Source organism: Schistocerca serialis, chromosome 2, assembly GCF_023864345.2.
Source record: "Schistocerca serialis cubense isolate TAMUIC-IGC-003099 chromosome 2, iqSchSeri2.2, whole genome shotgun sequence".
Lineage (NCBI taxonomy): Eukaryota > Metazoa > Arthropoda > Insecta > Orthoptera > Acrididae > Schistocerca > Schistocerca serialis.
The window spans coordinates 838858767-838881399 of record NC_064639.1 but is presented as its reverse complement, the minus strand read 5'-3'; the positions used below and the strand labels follow the sequence as shown (position 1 = coordinate 838881399).

The window sequence follows — 22633 nt, the reverse complement described above, 5'->3', positions numbered from 1 at the left end:
GTGCCAAGGCAAGTGGGAGACACTTGAGCACCTGCCTTATAGTCCTGAACTCTCTCCATGTGATTATCACTCCTTTCAGTCCCTTAAAAAAGGCCATGAAGGGTCGAAGACTTCTTCACGCAACAGGTCGTGATATTTTACCAAGTTCTTATATTCAACCTGGCTCATTGGTGGAATGATTGCTTCAATGCTGATACCGATTTTGCCTGATTGGCATACTGATACTGGATTGTACGGCCTTCAGGTGGAAACTTTTTGAAATCCTCTTATAGCATAAATTCGAAACAGGTACATCTGCACAAAACTGTTGTTCTATTTTTCTAAATTTTGTACAGTTCTGTTAGTGATCACAGCTGTATTTATCATGTATCATTCATCATATCTTCATGTGTGAACCACACTTTAGAGTTTTTTTACCATTACATTTTTAACATGGTTTTGACCCTATTTACAATTGATACCTGTACGTTGTAAGAGAACTGCAGAAGCTTTATACCACCTTCAGTTCACAAAGAAAGCAATCATAAAAATACGTCTGAGATTTGTAGATGGAACAGCCCCACACTGTTCTTCTACAGTATGTTTAGAGAGTCACTGTCCCTGTGAACAGTGTTGTTCACTATGTGTTCATTTAAACACATCCTTTGTAGGAGTAACAGCATTAGGACCCAAAGATGCTGTCAATATGTTGCACACACTGAGGTCATTTGTAAGTACAGATAAGTTTATGTTGGAGACCTGTTGATACAGGCCTAAGAAAGCACAAGCCTCTCTTACCGTAAGACAGCTCATGTCCTAGCTAAGCTGCAACTTACCTTCCTAAGGAGGATGTGAGAGGAAATAAAAATAGTTGGACAGTCCGCCAACATTAATCATGATGATGACTGCAAGCTTTAATCATCTTGGGTGCCATCAGTAGCTGGCTAAAGGACAGACTGCACCTACGTAACTGCCTCATAAAGTTTGGTTTTAAACCGTAATAAGAAACCCATTGCAATAACACATCTTAACCATCACCAAATTGCGAAGTAGAATAACGTCATAACAGCAACTCCTTCCTAATTTGCCAGTATGGGCCTGTAAAATTATGTATACAACCTTTGCTCCACTCTGCCCCATTTCTAACATCCAATCAAAGAATGGTTGTTATTACCTCCTGTTAAGCAGTTACAAAGATGAGAGAGAAATCAGTGCATTGTCCCATTAGTATTATATGCTCTGATGTAGCCCACCAGCAACAGTGACCAAAATGCTGATTAATATTTGCTTTATAATTTTTTGTGACACACGTGGAACATGATGATGCGAGATCCACATCTGTAGTAATTACTTGGAATCAAATAACAGCACCATTCATGCTTTTATTTTCTGTTACCATAAATGGCTTCGGCCACCAAGACCATTTTCAAGTGGTTGTCTGAACAATATTGAAAAACAAGGTATGGTGGTATAAGTTATATGAAAAAGAAACTAACTGAGAACATTGTCAGACCTACCATGGTAAATAAATAATGTTGTATAACAACTCATCCACAATTAAGAATGTGACATGCGAGGCTTATTCCTAAACTAAGGTCTGGTGACCAATATTTAACTGATGGTAAGCCTGAATGGGGTTTCATGTGTGCAGCAGTGTCTACCGAATATTTCGGAAACTACTGCAGCATTGGTTTGATTCAGTAGTTGTTTGCCAATCAGTGAAAGTAGATCAAAATGGCTGCGACAATAGTAGATCCCACCAGTTGTGAAGAGTGCAGTGTGATTATATTTTTGCCAGCCAAAGGATCTTCCGCTGCTTGAAATCCATTGTGAGAAATTTTTACAAAGTCTCAGACGGTGTTCAGGAAAGATAGATTAGGCAGAATTGGTGGTGGAGTGTTTGTGTCTGTCAGTAGTGGTTTATCTTGTAGTGAAGTCGAAGAAGATACTCCATGCAAATTGGTATGGGTGGAGGTTATACTTAACAGCCGAACTAAGTTAATAATTGGCTCCTTCTACCAACCCCCAGACTCCGATGATATAGTTGCTGAACAGTTCAGAGAAAATTTGAGTCTCGTAACAAATAAATACCCCACTCATACACTTATAGTTGGTGGGTACTTCAACCTTCCCTCGATATGTTGGCAAAAATACTTGTTCAAAACCAGTGGTAGGTGGATAACATCTTCCGAGATTGTCCTAAATGCTTTCTCCAAAAATTATTTCTAGCAGTTAGTCCACGAACCCACGCGAATTGTAAATGGTTGCGAAAACACACTTGACCTCTTAGCCACAAACAATCCAGAGCTGATAGAGAGCATCATGACTGATACAGGGATTAGTGATCACAAGGTCGTTGTAGCTAGGCTCAATACCGTTTCTTCCAAATCCACCAGAAACAAACGCAAAATAATTTTTATTTAAAAAAGCAGATAAAGTGTCACTAGAAGCCTTCCTAAGAGACAATCTCCATTCCTTCCGAACTGACTGTGCAAATGTAGACGAGATGTGGCTCAAATTCAAAGATACAGTAGCAACAGCAATTGAGAGATTCATACCTCATAAATTGGTAAGAGATGGAACTGATCCCCCATGGTACACAAAACAGGTCCGAACGCTGTTGCAGAGGCAACGGAAAAAGCATGCGAAGTTCAGAAGAACGCGAAATCCCGAAGATTGGCTAAAATTTACAAACGCGCGAAATTTGGCACAGACTTCAATGCGAGATGCCTTTAATAGGTTCCGCAACGAAACATTGTCTCAAAATTTGGTAGAAAATCCGAAAAAATTCTGGTCGTATGTAAAGTACACAAGCGGCAAGACGCAGTCAATACCTTCACTGCCCAGTGCCGATGGTACTGTTACCGACGACTGTGCCGCTAAAGCGGAGTTATTGAATGCAGTTTTCCAAAATTCCTTCACCAGGGAAGACGAATGGAATATTCCAGAATTTGAAACACAAACAGCTGCTAGCATGAGTTTCTTAGAAGTAGATATGTTAGGGGTTGCGAAGCAACTCAAATCGCTTGATACAGGCAAGTCTTCAGGTCCAGATTGTATACCGATTAGGTTCCTTTCAGGTTACGCTGAAACAATAGCTCCCTACTTAGCAATCATATACAACTGCTCGCTCACCGATAGATCTTTACCTACAGATTGGAAAATTGCGCAGGTCGCACCAGTGTTTAAGAAGGGTAGTAGGAATAATCCATCTAACTACAGACCTATATCATTGACGTCGGTTTACAGTAGGGTTTTGGAGCATATACTGTATTCAAACATTATGAATCACCTCGAAGGGAACGATCTATTGATACGTAATCAACATGGTTTCAGAAAACATCGTTCTTGTGCAACGCAGCTAGCTCTTTATTCGCACGAAGTAATGGCCGCTATCGACAGGGGATCTCAAGTTGATTCCGTATTTCTAGATTTCCGGAAAGCTTTTGACACCGCTCCTCACAAGCGACTTCTAATCAAGCTGCGGGCCTATGGGTATTGTCTCAGTTGTGCGACTGGATTCGTGATTTCCTGTCAGGAAGGTCGCATTTCGTAGTAATAGACGGCAAATCATCGAGTAAAACTGAAGTGATATCAGGTGTTCCCCAGGGAAGTGTCCTGGGACCTCTGCTGTTCCTGATCTATATAAATGACCTGAGTGACAATCTGAGCAGTTCTCTTAGGTTGTTCGCAGATGATGCTGTAATTTACCGTCTAGTAAGGTCATCCGAAGACCAGTATCAGTTGCAAAGCGATTTAGAAAAGATTGCTGTATGGTGTGGCAGGTGGCAGTTGGCGCTAAATAACAAAAAGTGTGAGGTGATTCACATGAGTTCCAAAAGAAATCCGTTGGAATTCGATTACTCGATAAATAGTACAATTCTCAAGGCTGTCAATTCAACTAAGTACCTGGGTGTTAAAATTACGAACAACTTCAATTGGAAAGACCACATAGATAATATTGTGGGGAAGGCGAGCCAAAGGTTGCGTTTCATTGGCAGGACACTTAGAAGATGCAACAAGTCCACTAAAGAGACAGCTTACACTACACTCGTTCGTCCTCTGTTAGAATATTGCTGCGCGGTGTGGGATCCTTACCAGGTGGGATTGACGGAGGACATCGAAAGGGTGCAAACAAGGGCAGCTCGTTTTGTATTATCATGTAATAGGGGAGAGAGTGTGGCACATATGATACGCGAATTGGGATGGAAGTCATTACAGCAAAGACGTTTTTTGTCACGGCGAGAGCTATTTACGAAATTTCAGTCACCAACTTTCTCTTCCGAATGCAAAAATATTTTGTTGAGCCCAACCTACATAGGTAGGAATGATCATCAAAATAAAATAAGGGAAATCAGAGCTTGAACAGAAAGGTTTAGGTGTTCGTTTTTCCCGTGTGCTGTTCGGGAGTGGAATGGTAGAGAGATAGTATGATTGTGGTTCGATGAACCCTCTGCCAAGCACTTAAATGCGAATTGCAGAGTAGTCATGTAGATGTAGATGTAGATGCCTTTTGTGGTCCTGAAAAATGAGTGACAAAAAAGTTTGAAAATGGTCTCGAGATTTTCAAAATGGCTGTACAAATATTCATGATGAACAGCAGAGTGGCAGACCCAGTATGAATTCTGACAATGTCATTGATCAAGTGAACCAAAAAATTCAGAGTGATCAGTGATTGACGATTAGTGGTCTGGCAAACAAATTCTAAAATGTTACTGGACCCTCGATGTACACATTTGGCACTTAACAGCTTGGATATCAGAAACTGTGTGTGAGATGGATTCCAAAAATGCTCACTGATCAGCACAAAGAGCAAAGGATGCGTACTGCACAACAGTTTTTGGCCTGCTATAGACAAGATGGGGATGAGCTGTTTTCCCATATTGTTACAGGTGACGAGACACAGGTGTCGTACACCAGTGCAGGACCAAAACAACAGTCAATGCAGTGGTGCCATTCAAGTTCATCCAAACCAAAAAAGCTTAAGCGATCTCTGTTCTTCATGGGAAAAATGATGGTACCAGTTTTTGGGATGAAAAGTGTCCTTTTGATTGATTTCATGGACCATGGGTCAACATTTTCAGCTGACGTTCACTGTGGAATGCTAATCAGACTGAGACATGCAGTCTAAAATTGATGCCATGGGAAAGTGTGGTGTAGCAATGTCCTCATTCATGGCAACACTGTCAAAACCAAGAATATTCAAGATTTTCATTGTGAATGTTTTGAGCACTGTCCATACAGTCCCAACCTTGCACCAAGCAGCTATTTCCTCTTCTTTCCTTTGAAGAAGTGGCTGGGTGGACAATGATTTCAAAATGATGGTGAACTCGAGACCGACATTACCAACTGGTTCAGTTCCCAGACAGCAGACTTCTATGCAGAGGGGTTAAAGAAGCTGGTGAAGTATTACATATAATATAGATGTGAATGGTGAGCAAGATGTATGAAACAGGTGAAATACCCTCAGACTTCAAGAAGAATATAATAATTCCAATCCCAATGAAAGCAGGTGTTGACAGATGTGAAAATTACCGAACTATCAGTTTAATAAGTCACAGCTGCAAAATACTAACACGAATTCTTTACAGACGAATGGAAAAACTAGTAGAAGCCAACCTCGGGGAAGATCAGTTTGGATTCTGAAGAAATATCGGAACACGTGAGCCAATACTGACCTTACGACTTATCTTAGAAGAAAGATTAAGGAAAGGCAAACCTACGTTTCTAGCATTTGTAGACTTAGAGAAAGCTTTTGACAATGTTGACTGGAGTACTCTCTTTCAAATTCTAAAGGTGGCAGGGGTAAAATACAGGGAGCGAAAGGCTATTTACAATTTGTACAGAAACCAGATGGCAGTTGTAAGAGTCGAGGGGCATGAAAGGGAAGCAGTGACATTGTAATTCTGTCAGAGACAGCAAAGGACTTGGAAGAGCAGTTGAATGGAATGGACAGTGTCTTGAAAGGAGGATATAAGATGAACATCAACAAAAGCAAAACAAGGATAATGGAATGTAGTCTAATTAAGTCGGGTGATGCTGAGGGAATTAGATTAGGAAATGAAGCATTTATGGTAGTAAAGGAGTTTTGCTATTTGGGAGCAAAATAACTGATGATGGTCGAAGTAGAGAGGATATAAAATGTAGGCTGGCAATGGCAAGGAAAGCGTTTCTGAAGAAGAGAAATTTGTTAACATGCAGTATTGATTTAAGTGTCAGGAAGTCATTTCTGAAAGTATTCGTATGGAGTGTAGCCATGTATGGAAGTGAAACATGGACGATAAATAGTTTGGACAAGAAGAGAATAGAAGCTTTCGAAATGTGGCACTACAGAAGAATGCTGAAGATTAGATGGGTAGATCACATAACTAATGAGGAAGTATTGAATAGGATTGGGGAGAAGAGAAGTTTGTGGCACAACTTGACCAGAAGAAGGGATTGGTTGGTAGGACATGTTCTGAGGCATCAAGGGATCACCAATTTAGTATTGGAGGGCAGCGTGGAGGGTAAAAATCGTAGAGGGAGACCAAGAGATGAATACACTAAGCAGATTCAGAAGGATGTAGGTTGCAGTAGGTACTGGGAGATGAAAAAGCTTGCACAGGATAGAGTAGCATGGAGAGCTGCATCAAACCAGTCTCAGGACTGAAGACGACAACAACAACAACAACAATAGATGTGAATGCCAATTTATAGAGAAGTATATATTTAGAAAAATATTACTGTCACTAAAACCTTTTCTCATGAGCTAATTTTTTTGTGACCAAATGGACCTCAGTTTCAGAATATGCCTTATATGTAACATGAACTGACAAACCTAGCGTCATGGAAGTGCACAGACAGACTGGTGAGACCTCATGCTTATCTGGTGAGTATTTCTTGCTCAGCATATGTGCAGGCTAAACATCAAAGTTTTATTCCTGTTGAATCTCTTGCTATGATGTTACGATTGCCTGACTCGTTGGATTGGGCTCAGGTGATGTGTGGGTATTGCCTTCAGGCTGCTGCAGAGAAAATTATTTCATAGCAAGTCCAGCCAACATGTTTTCAGGCTGCAGTGTTGTTGGTGGCCCAGTTCCAGGATGAGCCAAATGTGGGATTGATCCACTTTCTCATAGAAAGCACAGGTGAGACAGTGCTTAAACAGGGGAGGGGTAGGTTACAGGACTGCCTGTAAATGGCAGGACCTCATATCGTTTAAACATCATGCCTGTATTCAAGAATGTGTTTGCTGATTCTTCTTGTTTGGCATCGATGGCTTTCCAAGCTCGTCACTTCTTTTGCATTAGATTCTCTGAGTGTCATCTTTTGTCTTTACTTTTTTTTATTACTTCTTTTTATGATGCTTTCTCTGGTGTGTCTATGTAAATTTTTCAAATGCCATGTATTTCTGTATTTTGTTTTATTTTCACAATCTGCTAATTACTCTAATAATAATAATAATAATAATAATAATAATAATAATAATTATTATTATTATTATTATATGCTTCCCTCTGTCCTACTGTCTGGCACAGGACCTTCCTGCAACCCAGCTATCCTGAATTTAAGCACCGCCTCATTATATGTTTCACCAGTCTTGTCTCTTTACTCCCATGAAGATAGACTCTTAAGTTCTTGTTATATGTGTTACTAACTTAATTGTGGCCAAGTTATTGTACAAGATTATTTATTTTACCATGCCATTTTCATGATGTTTGTAGATGAGTTGTTATAGATTATTTGTTTCACAATGCTTGTTCTGACAATGTTTGTTGTTACTTTCTTTTTCGTATTGTACAACTTATTACACTCTGCTGCCCCCCACCCTCAACCTCAATATAGTTCATATAACCTCTAGAAAATGGCCTCTGTGGCCAAAACCGGTCTGGTGATTGAAAATAAAAATGCAACTAGTGCTGTTGTTTGGTTCCAGATATTTACTTTGTTGAAATCACAGAATACACCTGGAATATCTGTTACAGTTGCATCATTCATGTCTCTTTTTCCATTTCCTTTTCTTCTCCCCTTGCTTCCTAGTTTATCTTACGCTTCTTAATTTCTTCTGCTGTGCCTCGTGATTGGTCCTGTCCATAGTGTTGGAACTATTGACAAGAGGTATATTGGTGTCATTTTTACTCAGAACTTCTAATGGATTGTTGTAAGGAAAGTCATATCTTTCTATGATTCTGGCATCATCTTGATTTCTCTGTTGATGGTAGCTCATTTGGTCATAGGCATAATAAGTGACATGAGGCAATGGTCATCTTGGATTCTTGCTACAATAAAAAGCAAAATTTTTGATCTTACTGTTCTGTACACTGGCCACTGTGTTTGATGACTTGAATGTTGCCAGAAGTTACTTAGATAGTTCATCTAACAAGAAAAAAATTCTTTTGATTCTCCTGAAACCTAAAATTTCAATGTGGGGGATTTGGATTAATAATTTATTTTCCTACACAATTTGTGTGCAGCATTGTATGAGTAACTGGAGGCGTCTTGTCTCTTACTTGGCTACTGCTTCTCTATAATTTTATTCTTTTGGTTTTATTTTTCTCTGTTTATACCTATTTTTGTCTCATTTATGCATCTATATGTTCATCCCTTACAACTGACTTCTCAGTTTTCATCAAATTCATCTTTAAGTATTGTTTATTGCTGGCATATAAAATTTTATTTTACTTTTGTCCTGTGCCAGTTTCTCTCATTCAAGCCATTGCCCTGAATAATCTCATTTAATTTTAGTGACATCTTTAGTGAGCTAACATTACACTTCATAACTCTGAGAATAGTGTAGTTCACTTCTTTTTTCCATTGGTTTTCAACCTGTTGTATTACATGTTGTTTTTTGCATTGAGTCAATTTTTGGACTGCATGTAATGTCTACTAAATGTATTATTGTTTTCTGACTCACAGTTTTGTGGTATTAAAATCCAAGAGGTTTTCTCTGTTGATAATGGAACTTTGTATGGAGTGATATTTTAAGTTGTGACTAAATGAAATCATGGTGGTTTGATAACATGTCTCGGAAAACCTGTTCTCATCCTGTGTTGTTTGCTTTCAGGATTATAATGATTCATCGGAAGATCACCAAGAGCGTCTTCCACCACATGTTGCTGCTGTGCGGGAGGTGTTAAGTCGATGCCTTCATACACTTCCACGATCTCATGCTCCTCGCCATCAGGTTATTTCACTGGAAACTCTGACTGATGGGGTGCATTGTCTGAGGACACATTCCAGCACCTTGCTGAGATTGACACACAAGATATGGGAGGCAATGGCACCTCTCTTTCGAAGTCCAGATCCATTGGTCCTTGCAAGATGTTTTACTCTGCTTTGTGCTCTTGCATACACCTCAGGTGACTTCCTGCGCTCCAGATGCATAAAGTAGGACATATCTCTGCATAATAAACATTCAATATTTTAGATGTTATTGTCTTTCTGATAGTGTGATAAATGTGTTTAATAAGATGTGTAAGTTATCTGGGAATTCATGGTCAGATTTTTGTAATTTACACTTCATTAAGGTTTGTGGGCATCATTACTGTACTATTTAACAAGCTGCATCTACAGCAATCAGCCAATGAAATGGATTCGCAATATCTTCGTAGTGATATTCATGAATAAGATGTATGAAAACTTCTTAATAGAAGATGTAAGAGCATTTTTGGTGATCGAACAGTCGACAGGTGCACTGCTGGTTCATAGTGTCCAACACTCACAATGTCTCGGCCAAGATCCTGGTTTATTCATACTCCATCACGTGATTCTTGGACAAATAGTGCACTGTGACTGCCAACATGTTGCGATAGATGTCAAAAAAAGGAACATTTTCATCATTTTGAACTTCCACCATATATTTAACATCAGCTTGAAGAGAATTATCATGTTCTCAGAAATGTTTTAGAGAATCTACTCCATGTAGCCAGATCACACGTATTTCATTAACATAAATTGAAAAACAAGCAGGTTTTAAAGTTGCCCTCTCAATGGTCTCTCCTGCAAATTCTCCATGAATTAATTAGCAACTATATGTGGTAATAAATTCCATTTAGCTACTTCATCAGTCTCTTCAAAAAATCTTTTCAGAAAATAAAACAAAATAGGTTAAAGGTAGCATGTAACAACAAAATATTTTCATTTCTGCATACAACTGTCCATTGATTAAGCTCAAGGACACTTGAAACGGAACCTGAGTAAAAAGAGGTACATCATCTGAACTTACGAGCAGATCTGAAGGACCCAGGCTAAAGATTGCAGGTACCCAATAAATTCTCCAAAGTTGAAAATATGATATTAATTGGTAGTGAAAGGACAAAGAAGGGGGATGCATTGAAGGTACTGACAATAAGACACAGCAGTATCCTCATTTTTGCAGGTCTTTGTAAAACTACTGTCTTGCACAGTGGCAACACCAGGACAAAGTTTCCATAGCACTTCTATGACAGAAATCTCTGATTCAAAAGTGAAAGGGTCTTCCATTTCATTTCTTTGGGTGTATCATATCTTGTTGAATTTGAGAATTGGCTGCAAACCCAACATTAATAATGTGAATCATTATGCAAGTAAAGCCTATGTAGATACATTCCTTTGTTTACATTGCTGCAGTCACATCTCAATAGTTTTGTTATGATGATTTATGCTTAGTAAGTAAGTAAGTTAAATGGTGCATGCAGTGGGGCATGGGCTACATATACATTGTGCAACAAATTTATAAATATTTTAATATTTATTCCCCCCTCCCCTCAAGTAGTCTACATTTTTGCATAGGGTTTAAGCTATATCTGTACCAAATTACTTCAAAATCGGTTTAGTGGCTTGGTTGTTAAAATGCAATGCACACACTTAATAATATTAGTATGGAAGGATGAATTAAACGCCTTTGGGATTGCATATGCTTTTATTGGGCAGGAGACCCTTTCGGTATGTTCTGCCACTTGGTGCAAGATTTTTTTTATTTGATGCCACTTTGGCAACTTGTGCATCAGTGAGGATAAAACGGTGATGATGACAATACATATGTCTGGTCCCAAAAGTGGATCCACCCAGGAATCAAACCCAGCATCCCATGACTGAGAGTCAGCATTATTCTTTTTTCTTTTTTTTTTTCTTAATCTGTGTCGTTTGATGTACCTTTTACCTTTTTCCTCCTTTAATCTTAGTTCTGGAAATTAAATCTCTTCATGTTGAAGTGGGGGAAAAATGAAATAAAGGAAAAATAAAAATAAGTCCTTTTTTTAAGGTTCTGATGTTCTGGCCCAGTAAATACCATTAACATTCCAAGAGTGTTGTCGGTCCTCACTGAATTCTATCTTTTATGCTTGATCAACGCAAACCAAGACAAATGGGATAAAAACTTTTGGAACTGTTCAGACGAGTTTCTGCCGCACCTTTGTTACGTGATCCAGTGTTGCTGTTACAGATAATATTGGTAGTCTAATATGTCCAGAGTAACTGTGCTAATCAATTAGTGAGTGAAACGCGCCATGTACCAAGCATACGACTGGTGTTTTGTCCAGTGGAACATGTACCACTCAGGTTGGAAAATGACGTTCACGTCACTCATGGTAGGGCTCATTTTGGTAATTAAAACAAATATCTTCCTTGTCCACTACTAAATTGCATTTTCATCTGAGCAAATGAATGTATGTGCGAGAGTATCCTGTAATTGATACTTTCTACAGAGAGGATTTGGTATTAGATTTTGTGCGACTTCGCTCTAGTTGGAACCTTTACAATGGATTTGACATCTGACAGTAGGAATTTTTGATGAACATTTCACCAAACTCTGCTCCAGTCTGTTGATGGATAATTCCTGTAAAGTGGCTGTACTGGTGGATGCTAAAACACTTGTTGATATAAAAAAAGCTGTGGTGGAGGGTTGTCCCTGCCCCCTCTGCCCCCCACTGTCACTTGCTACAATGAAATAATGTGGCGGGGATTTTCTATTGGGCATGAATGTTGGTGATGACATGTTGACAGCACCACAAGACCGTAAGCTGTTGATGCACATCAGTAGTTTTGCTACAACGAGTGATAGTGATGGTGATGGCACAAAAATAAAATGTGGAGTTTGTATTAAACAGTGTTAAACTGACAAAGAAAGAAAATAAATAATTTGTAATTCAGTTCAGCACAAATTTTACAATATTTGAACGCGCAGTAACATCAGCTGCCATCATATGTCTGCCTGTCACCTGGAGCTGCATTTGCATATCATAATCAAATGCAGGCTCATTACAAACCTCCCATATTCTACACACAAAATCATGATGTCTCTCTTTTCATTGTACAGCATTTAAATGATGCTGTTGTTGTGAGCCCTCAGACATCTCAGAAGGATTAATGTCACTGTTTTTGTGACTTCTTGTCTGCAGATGAGTGTGATAACATTGGTCATGTGTCATAACCAGATTTTATGTGGAGTCATTGGCCCCACAGTGACAATTACAGCAACAGATTACTGAACTTGGAAATTACCTTGAATAAATATACATGATATATTTCATAAATAGTGCACAGATTAGTATTACTGTGGATTGTTTGATGCAGCAACAATGAAAATTATGTCAGATGTAGTTGGGAGCTTGAAAAAGAAGCTGTGTACTCTAACATAAAATTGGTGAGAGGTGGAAATGGACCATGCATGGGTCTTGGAAACTGTGAATGTTGAAGACCAAAGGTCGTACATCAAGATTGAAACATTACACGGCAAAAACCTGACAAACATCCACAGTGCATTAAGTGAAGTTTGTGGTGAGTTTACAGTAGACTGTAGTACAGTTTCACATTGGGTGAGTCATTTTCATAGCGCTTGTATGAGCATAGGCGATAATCTGAGACCTGGAAGGCCAAAAACATCAACAGATGAACGAAGTGTGAAACTTGCGGCAGATGCTCTTGAAGAACAATGCAGTGCGACTTGTGAGTAACTCTCTAAAGCCACAGGAAGTCCCCCAACAGCAGTATTCTGTATTCTGACAAATGATTTGAAGAAGAGAGAAATTTTTGCAGGATGGGTCCCACACTGTCTGACTGCTGAATGAAGCAGAAGTGCCTGGACATTGTGATCTTGATCAAAGAATGATTTGACCACGAAGGTGGAGGATTCTAGTGTTGAATTGTCACTATTGATGAAACATGTTGAATTGTCGCTATTGATGAAATGTGGATTGTAGACTTCAAACTGGAGTTGAACTCACAGTCCAGTGAATGGAGAGCTTCAGACTCTCCACGTCCAAAAAACTGTCGATGCCTTTAATTGAAGCTCAAGTGAATGGTGATTTTTTGCTTATAACCTCCAAGGAATCATCATAACAGCTTGAGTCCCATGTGGGGCAAGTGGCACAACAATGTGTTAACATATCTTCAAGCAAAACCTGCGCAGAAAAATGCACAAAACCTGACCTCAGTTGCTCAAGGTTGGGCCATTCATTCTCCATGACAGTGCTTGCCTGCGTATCAGCAGTGTTATAGCCAAAAAACTGTGTGAGTACAGATGGGAAGAGTTCCCTCATCCTCTCTACAGCCTGGACGTGAGTCCACCAGACTTCGACTTGTTCCCAAAGTTGAAAAAACCTATGTGTGGATGCCATTATCTTTCTCTGGAAGAGAAAGATGCCATTACCCAAGCCATTAGAGAGATGAACAGAAATTGTGTCCTGGATGGGATAATAGAGCTTCTGAGATGTTGGGATTCAGTCATAGGGTATATTGAAGGACTGTAAAGAGATATTGAAATAAATAAGTAAATGTGCACATAAAAAATCAGTGTGCATAATTTATGAAATGTCCCTAGTGTATGTAAAACTGATCTCAAGTTCTTGTTCCGATTGGGTGCAATGCACTAAAAGATGTGTTCTGCCTTGACTTACTGTTGTTGTTGATGGGGTAGTAAGAATAACAAGAAAACTGCTGTATTGTCATTTCAGATTAGCACTACCTCCACTGTTCGAGTTTTTACGTCGCTCTGCCCACAATAGCACACTGCAAGACAGTGCAAGTGCATATCGCTTCACGCAGGCATATAAATTACAGCTGTGCCTTCTGCAAGGCCTGGGACGTCTAGCTGCAGCACTGTCCATGAGTGGCCGCCCACTGAGGGACCTTGTGGCTGTGTGCGCCCCTTACCTCTCTTCTCAGCAGCCTCGTCCTCTGCAGGTGAGACCGGATTATAAAATGATTGTCTTGTTTTGAAGTATCAGTGTTTTATAGTAAATGGTTGAAATGTTTGTCATCAAATCAATTTTATGTATATAAGATTCAGATGCAAATATCAAAGTTAAAAATATGGTGACTTTAAACATATCACATGCATGTGCATTTAAGATTTACTGCCTCATTCTTCAGGCTGTGTAGAAATGAGAAGGAAGAAATGAAGAGTTCAGAGATTAACATTGTAGCTTCAGTTTTTATTGTAAGTAAGTGGAGAGAGGTATCAATATACTTCTCATTGAAGTAGATACAAAACTGAAGCAGTGTTGCTGCCAGGAGTTGCACAATGTGATGAGTATTCTAATTGCATAAGATCTGGAGACAATAGACATATATTTGAGAGATTAGTCATGTGAAACAGTTTGGCCTTTCGTGAGGAATGCTATGTTGATTCTGGAAACTGTTGTGATTAGATGTAAAAAGTAAGAGCTAATTTCATTTGTTATATCCATAAAGAATTCAACATGTATTTTTTGTATTACTGTACAGTCATTTGTAATTGAAAAAGTTCTCTGTAAAGACTGCTAGACGTGAAATACGAATACTAAATTTGTGAAGTATGGAGTCCAAATTAGCAGCTGTAGTAAGTGATGGCTGACCGTGAAATAAATGAAATCCAGTTCCAAGTAGTAAGCAAGAAACAGCTTTCTTTGAGTGGAAAGAGCCATTCCCTATCAGCTGTATACCTTGAGTATTGTTTTGAAAGAAACGAAGTTTGTTTTCAATATCATTTTAATAATGGAAAAGATATAATTTTGTGTAAAGTTCCGGTGGAATGTAAATACAGTATTGTCGGAGCAAATAGAACATTCAGTGTAGACATACACATAAAAAAGAATGAAAACTTGCTACCTTTTTTTTATGAGCTAGAGAAAACACACACACACGTGTGTGTGTGTGTGTGTGTGTGTGTGTGTGTGTGTTTCAGAAAATCTCAAGCCAGTAGAGAGGATGCAGATGGCATGGGTTGTGAAGCAGTGATTGAACTCGAGCTTGTTCTGCCAACAGTTGGTCAACACTGTTCTTGTCCATAGTTTGACGGTACATTCAGTCACGTGGACAGCTGGTTGGTGGTGATGCTCCCAAAAAATGCTGTGCAGAAATTGCAGCAGAGCTGGTATATGATGGGTGGTTTCACAGGTGGTCCTTCCTTGAAGGGATAGGGTAAACCTACGACAGGACTGGAGTAGGATGTGCAGGATGTGTGGACCGTGGAGGTTTTGTACCTCTGTGTTTCACAGGAATGTGACCCCTTTGGAGAGGTTTGGGAGTGGGAGTGGCATGGGATGATGATGGTAGGCTGGATGGGCTGCATAATACCGCTCCAGGAGTGGTGGGAAGGATCATGCGTAAGATGTCCATTGTTTCCAGATATGATGATAGATAATAAGAGCCCTAGCAAACAACATGGTTCAGTTGCTCCCATCCTGGGTGGTACTGGATGATGATACAAGTGCTTCTTTGCAGTGGTTCTTGGAGGTGGTGGGGGATTAGGAGAGTGTGTGAGAGTATGGCAAGGGAAATCTGTTCTGGTTTTGGTGGGGAGGGGGTAGTGCCTGTCCATGAAGGCCTCTGTGAGACCTTCAGCATAATGAGCAAGGGACTTCTCGTCACTGCAGATATGTCGTCAGGCTAAATGGGAGCAATTTTTTGTTGTGGGAGGATCGACAGCTGTCAAAATGCAGGTACTGTTGGCAGTTAACAGGCATGATACAGACTGAGGTATGAACTGAGCCATGGAGGTCAATGTCCACAAAGGCGGCATGTTGACTAATGAGGACTTGGTGGAATGGATGGATGGACTGAGAGGGGAGGTGGGGGGGGGGGGGGGGGTGTTGAGGTTGTGGAGAAAAGAGGATATGGCATCCTGGGCTTGGGTGCAGATCATGAAGATATCAGTGAACTTGAACCAGACCCATGTCATATCCTAATTTCTGCACAACCTCAACCCCTTCTCCCCCTTTTGCTTCACCTTGTCCTGTTCCCTTGTCCAGTATGCTGAACATCACACAAAGGCCTTAACAGACAGGTACTGCCTTTCAAACTTTGTCTCCAAACAGATTTCCCATGGCATATCCTCACACAGTCCTAATCCTCCCAACACCTTTTAAGAATGAGCTGCAAAGAAATATCCCCATCATCATCGAGTACCACCCAGGACTGGAGAAAGTGAACCATGTTCTTCATCAGGGCTTGGATGACTATTTATCCTGGAAATGATGAACACCCTACCCACAATCCTTCTCACCCCTAGAATGGTGTTCTGCTGCCCACCCAACTTACTCAACATCCTGGTCCATCCCCATGCAACTCACACTCTCAACCCCTTGCCACAAGGGTTTCAACTTCCAAATGTTCAGACATTGAATAACCCCTCTGAACTAATAGTCAGCACGACTTCATGCCACACAATTTATTTTAAACAATGTGTCGTAGGAACTGGCCCTCACGGAACACTGAGATGTTGAGGAAAACATTCAACCTTGGACAGCAGCCTGAAATCAGTCTGTACACCAAATGTGCAATAAGTTGTTACTTTCTGAATTATCTTCTAACAATGTCACAGTGTTACCCTTTCTTTTTTAAAGAAGTTACTATGCATTAATTATGTGCACAGAATTTGATTAATAACTGATACTCTCTCCACTGCTACATTTCTAATTACCCACAATTCTTTACAAAGCAGTACTTCACATCATTTTAATGGAGATGTTGTTGAGCTGTTGATGAGCAAATAGACTGAATTCTTGTATATTATGCTTAATAATATCCTTCGTCTGTGCTTCATCTTTGTATCGTCATATCTGGAAATGAGCACTATGTTCTTTGTGCCGTTCACAGTGAGGTATTCTGCTGCCCACCCAATCTACTCAATGTCCTAGTCCATCATTATGTCACATACACTCCCAACGTCTTGGCATGTGTGTCATATTCCTGTGGAAGACCCAGATACAAGACCTGTGTGATATACCCATCCAAAACACCCTACTCAAGTTTATCCTATGCTGTCAGAGGCAGGGCCACCTGTGAAAGCATTTGTGTCATATAACATTTCAACTGCAATTCTTGCACAGCATTTTTTTTTTTTTTTTTTTTTTTTTTTTTTTTTTTTTTTTTTTTTTTGGGGGGGGGGGGGGACATGACCACCACCTAGCTGTCCCCCTGAATGAATGACCAACACAAAACTGTGGTCAAGACCACCCAGTGATGGAACACACTGTTGAGCACAACATGATTGATTTCATTGTCTGTTTCAAAACCCGTGTCAATTGGATCCTGTGTTAGCATTTTAGTAAACTTTGAAAATGCTCTGTTTTTGCTAATACTTGTAATGTATACTTTACTATCTGTTGAGATTAGCTTTATAATCCTGGGGAAGAATAGCAGCAATGAATTCAGGCAAGTTGTAAACCAACATATTTTCTCAGACACTGACAATTATACTTTATTACAGGAAAGTTGTGTGGAGCTGTTCATGTCATTGTACCTCGTCGATGCTGATATTGTATGGTTCAGTTTGGTGTGCCTGTGGTATCCAACACCCGAATTGGTACCCCCTCCAACAAATAAGAGCTTGGAGGTTCATAAAGTAAGTCATGTGCTTTTTCCTGGTCTGTTAAATTTTGATACAGCTGTTCCCATTACATTCGCTCGAATTAGGTCTTAACTCAGTCATTTCCAATTGTCTTATGTTGATGTCTTTCATGTTGCCTATATAGACTGGTGAAATAGTATTTAAAGGAGTAGGTATTGTGTACATTTTAAAATATGGAAATGAAATGGATGAGCATGTGCATCTGGCAACAGTACCCAAACAGCAGTTCACATATAGTCACCTATAGAAATTCACAAGTATCACCTTAATACAAGAGCTATCCAGAAAATAACAGACGTGTTGAAATAAAAAAATTAACACATCTAAAAACAAAGATGATGTAACTTACCAAACGAAAGCATTGGCATGTTGATAGACACACAAACAAACACAAACACACACACAAAATTCAAGCTTTCGCAACCAACGGTTGCTTCATCAGGAAAGAGGGAAGGAGAGGGAAAGACGAAAGGATGTGGGTTTTAAGGGAGAGGGTAAGGAGTCATTCCAATCCCGGGAGCGGAAAGACTTACCTTAGGGGGAAAAAGGACAGGTATACACTCACAAACACACACACACACACACACACACACACACACACACACACACACACACACACACATATCCATCCGCACATATACAGACAAAATCAGACATTTGTAAAGGCAAAGAGTTTGGGCAGAGATGTCAGTTGAGGCGGAAGTACAGAGGCAAAGATGTTGTTGAATGACAGGTGAGGTATGAGCAGCAGCAACTAGAAATTAGTGGAGGTTGAGGCCTGGTGGGTAACGGGAAGAGAGGTTATACTGAAGGGCAAGTTTCCATCTCCGGAGTTCTGATAGGTTGGTGTTAGTGGGAAGTATCCAGATAACCCGGACGGTGTAACACTGTGCCAAGATGTGCTGGTCGTGCACCAAGGCATGTTTAGCCACAGGGTGATCCTCATTACCAACAAACACTGTCTGCCTGTGTCCATTCATGCGAATGGACAGTTTGTTGCTGGTCATTCCCACACAGAAAGCTTCACAGTGTAGGCAGGTCAGTTGGTAAATCACGTGGGTGCTTTCACACGTGGCTCTGCCCTTGATCGTGTACACCTTCTGGGTTCATCAGGAAAGAGGGAAGGAGAGGGAAAGACGAAAGGATGTGGGTTTTAAGGGAGAGGGTAAGGAGTCATTCCAATCCTGGGAGCGGAAAGACTTACCTTAGGGGGAAAAAAGGACAGGTACACACACACACACACACACACACACACAACCATCCGCACATATATACAGACACAAGTCTGGATACTTCCCACTAACACCAACCTGTCAGAACTCCGGAGATGGGAACTTGCCCTTCAGTATATTCTCTCTTCCCGTTACCCACCAGGCCTCAACCTCCGCTAATTTCAAGTTGCCGCCGCTCATACCTCACCTGTCATTCAACAACATCTTTGCCTCTGTACTTCCGCCTTGACTGACATCTCTGCCCAAACTCTTTGCCTTCACAAATGTCTGCTTGTGTCTGTATATGTGCGGGTGGATATGTGTGTGTGTGTGTGTGTGTGTGTGTGTGTGTGTGTGTGCTTGAGTGTGTACCTGTCCTTTTTTTCCCCCTAAGGTAAGTCTTTCCGCTTCGGGGATTGGAATGACTCCTTACCCTCTCCCTTAAAACCCACATCCTTTCATCTTTCCCTCTCCTTCCCTCGTTCCTGATGAAGGAACTGTTGGTTGCGAAAGCTTGAATTTTGTGTGTGTGTGTGTGTGTGTGTGTGTGTGTGTGTGTGTTTGTGTGTCCATCAACATGCCAACGCTTTCATTTGGTAAGTTACATCATCTTTGTTTTTAGATATATTTTTCCCACGAGGAATGTTTCCCTCTATTATATTCATTAAAAAAATTAACAATTTGATAAAACTGTATTTCATTATGTACATTTTAAAGGTACACTCTTAAGCTGTTTTTCTACATAAATGCCATCCAGATTTAGGCACTTATCATACTGTGGCACAAGTTTTTCAGTACCATCTCTGTATAAATCTGCCACTTGCAGTTGCAACTGCTGGTTTATACAGACATGCAGTTGAGCGTCAGTATCAAAGCGTTATGTAGCGAACCACGTCTTCATTGCTGGGAAGATGTGGTAGTCGCTCTGTGCCAAATCCAGACTTCTATGGTGGATGATCAAATACCTCCCATCCAAAACCCTGTAGGGAATCACCGGTACAGTTGGCTGTGTGTGGATTGCATTGACCTGAAAAAATTAAACTTTTGTGCTAAGTTTTACCTGGCACTTGTCTTGTATTGCGCACCTTAACTTTGTTAGTGTTTGACATTACCTCTCTGAATTAACTGTTGTACCATGTTCGGGTGATGCTGAGGGAATTAGATTAGGAAATGAGACACTTAAAGTAGTAAAGGAGTTTTGCTATTTAGGGAGTAAAATAACTGATGATGGTCAAAGTAGAGAGGATATAAAATGTAGACTGGCAATGGGAAGGAAAGCGTTTCTGAAGAAGAGAGATTTGTTAACATCGAAGTATAGATTTAAGTGTCAGGAAGTCATTTCTGAAAGTATTTGTATGGAGTGTAGCTATGTGTGGAAGTGAAACATGGACGATAAATAGTTTGGACGAGAAGAGAATAGACGCTTTCGAAATGTGGTGCTACAGAAGAATGCTGAAGATTAGATGGGCAGATCACATAACTAACGAGGAGGTATTGAATAGAATTGGGGAGAAGAGGAGTTTGTGGCACAACTTGACAAAAAGAAGGGACCGGTTGGTAGGACATGTTTTGAGGCATCAAGGGATCACAAATTTAGAATTGGAGGGCAGTGTGGAGGGTAAGAATCATAGAGGGAGACCAAGAGATGAATACACTAAGCAGATTCAGAAGGATGTAGGTTGCAGTAGGTACTGGGAGATGAAGAAGCTTGCACAGGATAGAGTAGCATGGAGAGCTGCATCAAACCAGTCTCAGGACTGAAGACCACAACAACAACAACAACAACAACAACAACAACAACAACCACCACATTCGAGGAAATCATTGAGAGTCACTCCTGTACAGTCCCAAAACACATTAGCCATGCTTTGTTGCTGATAGCATTTGCAAACACTTCTTTGGTTTCTTGGGAGGATGTGGGTGTCCCCGTTCCATCAACTGCCTTTTTGTTTCACAACTGACATGCTTCACCCAATTTTTGTCCCCAGTTATGATATGATCAATACCTTTTTTACCATTTTCCTTGTAATCTTCGAGGAAGGCCAGTGCTGCAGCAAGTCTCTGTTTATTGTGGCCTTCCATTAGGATTTTGGGAATCCACCTAGCACAAAATTTGCGGTAACTAAACTTCTCCACCATAATTTCATGTACCAGACTCCGTGGAATTTGGGGAAATGTTGCAAAAGTTCCGTAATCGAGAAATGATGGTTTTCATGGATTTTGTTGTTGATTTTCATCACCGGTCACAAGTTCATTAGTCACAAGGCTAGGCCTACAGGTGTGGTGGTGTGGTCCTCATTGTGAATACTGGTACGGCCATTTTTAAAATCAGTGCACCATTGCCTCACTTGGCTTTCACTCATTATTCCTTCTCCTTACACATCACAAAGGTCGTGATAAACTGCAATTGGTTTGCAATTTTTTGTGGACAAAAACCTAATTGCAGAATGCAAATCACAAGTGACTGGATTTTCTATTGCAGCGAGCATTTTAACACAACACAGAAAGCAAAATAACAGAGACAGACCAAATGCTACCACTGCTGGATGTGTATTGAGTGTGTGGAAGTTATGGCACCTAGGTAGTGACTGTAGTCCCATCCAACGTGATAGATCACAAGGCTGTTATTTTCTGGATAGCCCTTGTATTTAGCTTCCAACTGCAGAAATCGCCCACTGATGCTCAGAAAATGATGCAGCAGATATATGGCAAGGTATCCTTTCTCAATCAGCTGTTTTGTAATGACTTAAAACAAACCAAGGGAGACCTAGCTTTGACTGTAAAATTAAAATGGTCAAGTATTGTGGCCCCTACAGTCGACAAGTTTGTGATCGAAATACTTACTATCATTGTCAGGAAATGTCACCAAATAACGAAGAATACACCAGCATTGTGGAATACATCTGTTGCCTCATTAATGCCAGAAAGCTCTACCTTATCTTAAAACTTAATGTGTGTAACATTAAAATTGCATTTAAAATCACTACTGTGATAACAAATTTTTACCCTTCTATCAGAGTTTGAACAGGAAGAAGAGTTTCATTTTTATTTCTATTATAATGTTGAAGTTGCATGTTAAATATGTATGTGGATAGGAAACACTCTTATGGTTTCTCTATGTTTCACTTTTTTCTAGCTGCCTGGGAGCTGTGGAGAAGATAGTGAGTACAAGAAGAATGTTTCTCACATCCTGCAACACTTGCAGATTTTGTAACAAAAACTCAGTTAATGCCAAAAATCATCATGGAAAGCAGAAGAACCACATCTTCTAGTCATATATTTCAGTTATAAGCTGCAGTCATAAGAAGTATGAAGAAAAATTGAATGAAATATCATGTGTCATGTGTTTCATCCATTTCTTATGTGAGATTACATTTTGTGTACATATAATTGTGAATATGGCAATTACATTATTATAGATAGTAAAATGTGTTCATTCTTTTCTTTCTGTTCCTATTCCATTGCCCTTTAACCCTTTGTGACGATGTGGTTTCATTTGAAGCCACCCATGATATTTTGATTTTGTGGCAAGAGCACAGTGGCTACATTCTTAACCACACTTCTGGACGTAGATGGTGCTGCCATCTAGTGATGAAAATTTGAACTACATCAATATTTCTCACGTGGTTGCAGTTAGCGATTCAAGTATAAGTGC

At 40.0% G+C, this 22633-nt stretch overlaps 1 protein-coding gene across 2 annotated transcripts in view; it reads left to right on the top strand.

The window, feature by feature from the left end:
* Positions 1-22376, top strand: part of LOC126458107 (TELO2-interacting protein 1 homolog) — a 141818-nt gene extending 119442 nt beyond the window's left edge. The window contains exons 13-16 of one of the 2 annotated variants that reach the window (XM_050094935.1): positions 9023-9345; positions 13890-14118; positions 17627-17761; positions 22115-22376. In XM_050094935.1, coding sequence (XP_049950892.1) covers positions 9023-9345; positions 13890-14118; positions 17627-17761; positions 22115-22192 — 765 coding nt within the window. In that variant the 3' untranslated portion in view covers positions 22193-22376. Of the gene's footprint in view, positions 1-9022; positions 9346-13889; positions 14119-17626; positions 17762-22114 lie in introns of those variants that run through there. The other variant, XM_050094936.1, reaches the window with a different exon arrangement.
* Positions 22377-22633: the final 257 nt, after the last annotated feature.